General features: G+C 39.8%; 1 protein-coding gene across 2 annotated transcripts in view; it reads right to left on the bottom strand.

Annotated features, from left to right (window-relative positions):
* The window catches only part of Ltbp1 (latent transforming growth factor beta binding protein 1), a 392,973-nt gene that overhangs the window by 69,743 nt on the left and 314,657 nt on the right, over window positions 1-8,573 (bottom strand). For both annotated transcript variants that reach the window (XM_059248705.1, XM_059248704.1), the window contains exon 23: window positions 2,632-2,754. In XM_059248705.1, the coding sequence (XP_059104688.1) occupies window positions 2,632-2,754 (123 nt within the window). The remainder of the gene's footprint in view (window positions 1-2,631; window positions 2,755-8,573) is intronic.

An 8,573-nucleotide genomic window follows, 5' to 3' on the forward strand; every position in this document is an offset into this window, starting at 1 on the left:
AGAAATCTGAAGCACACTTCTGCCCTAAAATGTCTTAACTTCAGAACACTAGGTAAGGCTGCCTAAGTGCAGGCTGATCACATAGTTTCTCAACAATGGCGCCTGGGTAGTAACATTGCCATCCATTACATTTTCAGCATCAGGACCAACTCTGAAACCCGCATCTCTCAACAGAGCACCAATATAATCATGGGGTTAGAGAAGTGTAGGCAGAGTAAAGGATCACAAAGCTGCCTCCAGCAACGGCAAAAGAGACCACACAAGGAAGGCGAGGACACACGCGTGTGTATACAGCCTAACAGGAGAAAAAGAGCAATAACACAGATTCGGACATAATCTTTAAACAGCACATAGGACCTGCTTTGGAAATGCCAGCGAGAAGGCACTTGCTGCCAAACCTGATGCCCTGAGCTAGATCTCTGGGTCTCACACGGTGGAAAAATGGAAGCGACTCCTGCAAGTCGTCTTCTGACTTCCACATGTGGGCTTGTATACACACACACACACACACACACACACACACACACACACACACACACCAGAAAAATGCTTATCACATATTTGAACTCAAATTTTTCAAGCTGACACATTCATTGACTCTGAGAAAAGAATGCAACACAGAACAAAGTCAATTTGTTCTAATGATTGACAGTCATTAACCTCCACACTTTTGGAGCAGTCACATCTTTGAAAGTTGATCTCAGACCACAGACAGGGATTTTATGTATTGAGAGAACATGGTGCAATTAATGAGTCAGATGACTGGGTGAGTTCTGGGGGGATTTGACTCTAGAAGTTAAATGATAAAATGTTCACTATGAGTTTTTGGGCCATTTGTACTGAGACCTGGTTTTGCCTCTATTTAGCCAAAAGAAATTAGAAAAGAAAATATCACTTTTCAGCCAAAAAAAATCCTATAATAAAGATCAGGATTCAAATTTCTTAGGTTTTTGAGTTTTTTTTCATCTCCTGGCATTTTTATATAAATCAAGATTAATTTTGTTTAAAGTACTAAAATGAAAATATTTTGACAGAAACATACAATTCAAATGTTCCCTCTCTACAGCATCAAGTCTGAGCACATTTAATTTCTACAGTGGAAAACTTAAAAACCCAATTTCACTTATTGCATTATGAGAGCAAAGAAATACCTACTATCAAATGAAGTACATGGAGTATATTTAGGTTTGGGGACCAAGGAGGGAATTAATTCTAAAAGACCTTGAGGCAAAGGTCCATCCATGTCTTTCACAGCTCAATGACTCACGGGGGAATATGGCTAGAGACATACAGATAAAGCCTCATATTACTCTACCACCATATCTCAGAGAAAAGGCACCATCTTGGTCAAGGATATGGGTTGTCTGGAACATACCAGAGAAGAGGTCATTTGTGGCAATCAGTAGTAATACTAACAATAAGAATATTCATATACATTATCTTATTTGTTAATATTTTGAATATTATGCACAATTCTCTAATGGCAGAGGAACATGAAACATTTATGTATCAGAAATAAACATACATAAATATAAATATAAGTATATGCTTTCAGTGGGAAAAATAGGCATAAACCTGTTCATCATTCAGGTGTTTTTTCATTCATTCATTCATTCATTCACTCACTCTTTTTCCCTCCCCCAAGGCCTCTCCCATACAAGGCAAGTGCTCTACCACTGAGCAATGTCACCAGCGCCACAAAGTTAAGACTGGCAAATGCAGGTAAATCTGCGGCAGCAGCAAGGTGCAGCTTTGGACACAGGACCTACCACAAAGTCAAAAAAAAAAAAAAAAAAAGCCAACTATGCTTTCCTATAGAAGAATCATTTAATGTCACTGTCTTCTTTGAGTATAGGTTCAAATCCCAGCTCCTTACTAGAGAGGAAGGAGAATGTTCCTTAGCTTCTTTGAGGCTCAGTTATTCACACACAAGTGGAATATAAGGAAAGCTACCTTTTATATTGCTGGAAAAATTGAAAGAAGCACCAACAGTGATTTAGGTTACTGTGATGGTACATATTTGTACTTGTGTTGTAATTACTGTGTCTTTATTACCATCCTGTGTCAACAGTATTGTTGTCTGGAAGAATAAATGGTTTTTTTTTTTTTTTTTGAAGAATAAATGTTGATAAGCACTTTGAAAAATATGAATTCCTGCTCTTCCTTATTTTAACCAAATCATTAATGAGGTGTTTTTTTTTGTTTTTTTGTTTGTTTGTTTTTTGTTTTTGTTTTTGTTTTTGTTTTTTTTGAAGAGAGAAAGAAATGGTAGGTACTGGACAAAAATAGGCTTCATAAAAAGGACAAATATTACCTCTGAGGCAAAATGAAATACATTCACGATAGTCACAAATAAGCTAACCAATAATTTTGAATCAGGTACCCACAAGGCCCAGCAAAGCACAAGTGACCCCAGAATCATACAAAACGAGAATGTGGCTTATGACACGTGCAAGCTTTGTTTAATACAGTGTGGTTCAAAGCAAGACATCCCTAGGCTTGACAGAGACCTCAGAAACACTTCCATCATGCAAAATGCCATCCACTATGCATGACTAAAGCAAGATTCTGTCAGGAAGTCCTGCAGAACTGAGCAACTATGTACGTAATAAGAGGGAAAGAGCAACGTACCTTGACATCCTTTATTGTCATTCAGCTGGAATCCATCTGGGCATGTGCAGTCATAGGACCCCGCAGTATTGATGCAGTCTCCTCCCTGGCAGACACTACTATCTTCTAAGCATTCGTTGATATCTGAAAGCCAGTGTGCAAGTTCGGAGTAAGCAAACAATATAAGGAAGATTATACATGCTATGTGTATACATACAAAATTCACATAAATAGGCACTGTGTTTACAGTGCATGATTTCAAATAGAAGGGTTTGAAGTTTTTTTTTTCAATGAAACATTTTGAAATAATTTTTAGCTTAATTGTCATTTTGCTATTTTAATAAGAGTCTAGTCTGTTATGTAACCCATTCCAGAAACTGTTGATGGTCCTGCCTCAGCCCCCTGAGTGCAAAGGCCATCCAGAAAGATTTTAAGCTTTGAATAAACACAAAAATGATATGTTTGAGACAGCGTCTCACTATGTAGCCTGGATTGGCCTGGAACTCACAATTGTCCTGTTCCAGACTCCTGAGTGCTACATGGAAGTTGTAAATATCAAGTACAATTAATTGGAAGAGGAAAAGTCATGATTTTTTATTAAACAATAATTTACTTGTTGGTGTTCTTCGTGATAAGAGAGAATACATTTTTTTAAAGCACATGTTGCTAAGTATGTCTTAAGCATACTTAAGCTCCTTGATCTATGTATAAGATCCGGTTTGAAAGTACTTGGCAAGAGTCCCCACACCAAAGAAAAATGTTATTAAAACCAGAACTCCAAATGCCATTGTATTAATAAAAAATAAACACGTAAGTCATTAAATTGTATTATAGGTCCCTCCAAATTAGCATAGGAATCATTACAAAATACAATTACCTGACAAAAGAATGTTGCTAAATTTAGAGGCAAAATGAGTTTAGAGAAAAGATACAAGGATCAACAAAGGTCTTCCTAACAGAAAGAATTTACTTAAAGTCTTGGCAATAGAATGTGAATGGGGGAGCTTTGCTCATGGAATCGACTGGTGCAGAGTCCTCGTTAAGTCTTAGCGACTCTCATAAACAGACTGCCTAGATTTTCAGCAACTACATATAAAGCATATGTCCAACTACAAGTGTTCCACAACCAACCAACCCTGAGCTCTGACCGTGATGATGTGAGATGGTTTCAGTGATGCAGAGGCTCACATCAGGCAGATGTTTCCGGGGCTGTTTATTGCCACAGCGACTCCTAGTCAGAGATCATTACTCCTAACACACTCCACAAGCCCTTCCTCTGCTGCGTCTGTGCAAGGTTTAAATAATTAGTGTTCAAGAAAACCGAGGAACAATACGTCCTTTGTCTCCTTGGAATTTGGCGTTCACAGCATTTCTAGCGAGTAATTCTGATGGCTGCTAACGCAAAGGAGAATTTCAAGGTGGAAGCGAATATAGAAGGCGATGCTGTCTCCTGCACCCCCCCCCCCCACTCTCCACTGTCTGGTTCGAGGATGAGGATACTGAATTAAAGTTTCCTCATTGAATCAAATTAAGTAACTAAGGGGCTGCTATACAAAAAAGGGAGAAGGGAGGCTTATCGTCTCATCCTGTCAAGACCGAGTAATGATGAGTGAGTGTTCACGCACATTGGCAATGTTCCAAATACAGCTACTGTAAAATGTAAAACGTGTGTGACATGCCACTTCAATGCAACTGCATTGTTGGTTTTTTTGAAAGTCTTATCCCATCATCTTCTTTGAAGTATAACTTAGGATAAATACAACTATTTTGAGAGTTGTACCGAAACATTGACATATACACCCTACAACCACCAACCACCATGGTTCCAGTACAAGCATTTCCACCCCTACCCACCCACTCCCAAGCAGGATCCCTTTGTGTCTTTAGCATCACCAGTTCACAGGGTTTCAGAGACTCATCCAAAGTGCTGATTGTATCTTAGAGCTCACTCCTCTTCTTTGCCAAGTAGTATTTCATTATATGAATGTAAGTCTGCTTGCCCCTTCATTTTTTTTTTATGAGTACTTGGACCACCGCCATTTTGTCTACTTCAAATGAACATGCATTGGTATGTCTTCATGCAAACATGTACTTTCATAATCTTTGGATAAATTAGTGGGGTTTACAATAGTTGAATCTTAGAGTAGATTTATGCTTAATGTTTTTAGAAATTGCTTCCTAAAATGGCTGTATCATTTCACACTCTAGTTTCCTACTGGCAGTGGAAGAGACATTTAATTTTTCCATATGTATCTGGCTAACTCTACCGCTGTTCTAATGGGTAGATATTGGGAGAGCTGGTTTTTAAATCAACCTTCCCTTCTTTGCTCCTTAGGAAAAGAAGGTAACAAAGTGGGATGAAATTTATTTGATCATCAGCATTAAATTAAAGAAAAAAAATCTCAACTTGAAAATGAGTCATATCCAGAGAATGTAAAGAGCAACAATAAGCAATACCATGTGACCCAGCATTCTACGTCAGCACAAAGAAGTCTGTAAACAGGGATATTTAATAATCTTATTTTCATTCACATCTCAAAATTTGAGAGGAAAAGATAGCATTGTTTTAAGTGTTTGTAAAGTAACGTATAGATTTAAAACCTCTTAAGTTATGATATAGTCAATGTATATAGGTTGATATGTATTTTTACTCATGTTTGCAACATCCGCAACAATCTTGAACAAAACTAATCAGAGTGAGAACCATGCATGGTGGTGCATGCTTGACAGCCCACTCTGGAAGCTAAGGCAGGAGGATGACACATTTGAGGGCAGCTTGTGTTGCATAATGAGCTTGGGCAAACAGTGGGATCCCGTCTCCCTCCAAGAATAGCTTGGACATCAAGAGTGCTCAACCTGGGATTGTCTCCCATGGGATGGTGTCAATGGAGAGTCTTCCTAAGAATTAAGGAACACATTTCCCAGAAAGTAACAGTGCAATCCGGTCACTTTCCCCACCAGCTCTACATTGTTAAATAACAGGTCCATTTTTGGTCTGCTTTGCCCAGCAATCATGTTTGGCACAGTTCATAACTGTCTCCTCCCCTTGACGCTTTCTCTTTGTTTGGAGTCTAGCTCTCTTCCTTCACATGTCACTTCCTCAGTCCCCTCTGCCGGTTCCTACCCGTTTCTATGTGTTGGAAGGCCTGGGAGCTCTTCTCTTTTCCAGTGATACCTCCTCCTGAGCAATCCCACTCAGTCTCACAGCTTTAAACACTACGTGTGTGCTGATGGCTGACAGCCCAGGGCTCGCCCCTCAATTATAGATACTAGCATCGAATTGATTTGCTCTCCAGACTTGAACAGTTACTCTGGGACAGAAAACTGAACATGTCATGTGGAACTCCTGATCTCCACGGAGTCTGCTCCTTGGGGCTTCAACACCTGCTATTACTTTGAATGCAATGTTCTTCTCATAAATATTCACAAGTCAGTGACTTAAGGAAACCACTATTTCCTTTACTTAAAGTCATCCATCTTTGGAACTCCACCACATATCCCACTTTACAAGTTCTTGCCATTTAACTAGCTCTGCCTTTGGCTTATTTATCACACCCATTGTTAACTTCCGTCCTTACGAGAATGAAGGTAGTTCCATGAGAGCAAAGATCACCAGTTTTTATATATGCCCTGTACCTACAATATAGGCTCCTACAAATTCAACATGAAAGGAATGTGATGAATGAATACATAAATGAATGATTCTGACCTGAAAAGAAAAAAAAAAAAAAACTATGACTTCTCACTGTTTTTTTGTTGACGTATCAATCACAAAGAGATAAGGGCCTCAGAATGACCCTTCCCAGGTCATCTTCTGAGACTTTGCAGGAGCCTACAGAAAACACCATCAATGCAGGTAGGGAACAGGATCAGGTAGGTGTGGGATGAGGGTTAGTACCAGAGAGCTTAGCAGGTCAGGAGGCAGAGCCCTTTGTATCCTGAAGGACTTGAGATCCCTAAGAACTGGGACAAGGAGGTCACCAGCATCGTGGTGAGCATGCTGCACGCAGCTGTGGGCCAACACTTGAGTTTCTGACTCTCAGGGGGCCCACAGGAAAACAGCGCGTGAGGACCAGGTCTCCACTGAAGTTAAGAAAAAAATTACATATGTAAATATAAAGTCTAACAAGAAGGAGGGTCCTTCCTCCCACAGCTGTGAGAGGTATGTGAACATTCATAGACAGTTAATTATGGCAAAATATACTCCACCGGTGAGGAACGGAAACAGGACTAGTTGGGAATTAGCAGGCTGAAGTGCTAATGTAATTTCAAAGGGAGCTATCTCTGAGTTAGCTGGATGGACTCCAGTCCTATTTATAACCCAAACACTGGGGAAATTAATCCTGACTTTCAGAGAAATGAGCTTCATTACACATCCAAAGGAAATTTTCTTGTGGAACGTAATTATATCTTATAAACATATATATTAATAATAGAGAGTAAGTTGGCCAAAGGTTTTTGTTTGGCTTGTCATGTAATGAATGTTTTCAGAATGAAAACATTTTTAGGGCCTTCTGATGACATACCTATACGCTTTTTAAAAAGCCAGAATAAAAGAAAATACTCTCTTGCCGGGCAGTGGTGTGCATGGCTTTAATCCCAGCACTTGGGAGGCAGAGGCAGGTGGATCTCTGTGAGTTCCAGGCCAGCCTGGTCTGCAGAGTGAGTTCTATGACAGCCAAGGATACACAGAAAAACCCTGTCTCTAAAACTCAAAATAATAGTAATAATTAATAATAACAACAATAATAATAATAAATTCTGGAGAATAATAATAAATTCTGGTGAATCAAAATTTCAGGCATGGTTGGGGCTGAAGAGATAGATCAATGGCTGCTCTTCCAGGGGACGTGGGTGCGAATCCTTCACCTATATGGCAACTCACAACTGTCTATAACTCCAGTCCCAGGGGATCTGATGCCCTCTTGTGGCTTCCATAAGCACTGCACACACACGGTGCGCAGACATACACACAGACAAACAACCCATACCCATAAAAAGCTTTTAAAATACAGGCATGTCCTAGTGACCCTTGTGGCTTGGCCAAGAAGCAAGTCAGGAGAGTCAGTGATGGTCAATTTAGGTCTTCTACATGTTTGTATGGGCCTTTATGGTGATATTTTATTTGTGCTGAAATGTGATTTTATTTGTATGTTAATAAAGGTGCACAGGAGATCAGAACCTTTAGCTTACCACTTGCTGCCATCCTTCTCTTGAGAGAGAGAGACCTTTTTCCTGTGCCCTGTCTTTTTATTGCCTTTCTGTTCTACCTTCTCATTGGGTCTAAACCCAACCACATAACTTCCTCATCACTGCCTGTCTATACAGACCTCCAGGTCTCTATGGTTGGTACTGGGATTAAAGGCATGTGTCACCATGCTGGCTGTGTCCTTGAACACACAGAGACTCTGCCTGCCATGTGATCGGATTAAGGGCATGTGCTACCACTGCCTGACTTTGCTTATGGCTTGCTGTGACTTCTGATCTCCAGGCAACTTTATTAACATACAAATAAAATCACATTTCAGCACAAATAAAATATCATCATAGGCCTTGCTACTTACTGACTTCCTAAGAGCACCTTCCATAGCAGGCCCTTCACAACACAGCGCTCCCTCCAACCCAACTGCTCCCTCTTCCTTTGATGCTATCATGTCAAATCATTAACCCACACATTGAAGTTCCCCAAGTACAATTTTTTCAGGTATCATCCAGTTCAGAACTTGTTTGACTCCTTGTCCATTTTCAGTAGAAACGCTGATGATGGCATTTTGTTCAGGTTATTAAACCTTGAGAAATACTATTATCTTAAGGGTAAAAATCCTAAAAGCTGACTTACTGGTACACAGACAATACTCATTTTAAAGCCTTTGAAATAAGACCCAAATTGCCCCTTCGAAAGGACTGGGTCATTTTATGCTCCTAGAAGTGTGTTATTTGGGGTAGACTTTGAGGTTTCAAGG

The sequence above is a fragment of the Peromyscus eremicus genome, chromosome 22 (assembly GCF_949786415.1).
Source record: "Peromyscus eremicus chromosome 22, PerEre_H2_v1, whole genome shotgun sequence".
In the NCBI taxonomy this organism is placed as follows: domain Eukaryota; kingdom Metazoa; phylum Chordata; class Mammalia; order Rodentia; family Cricetidae; genus Peromyscus; species Peromyscus eremicus.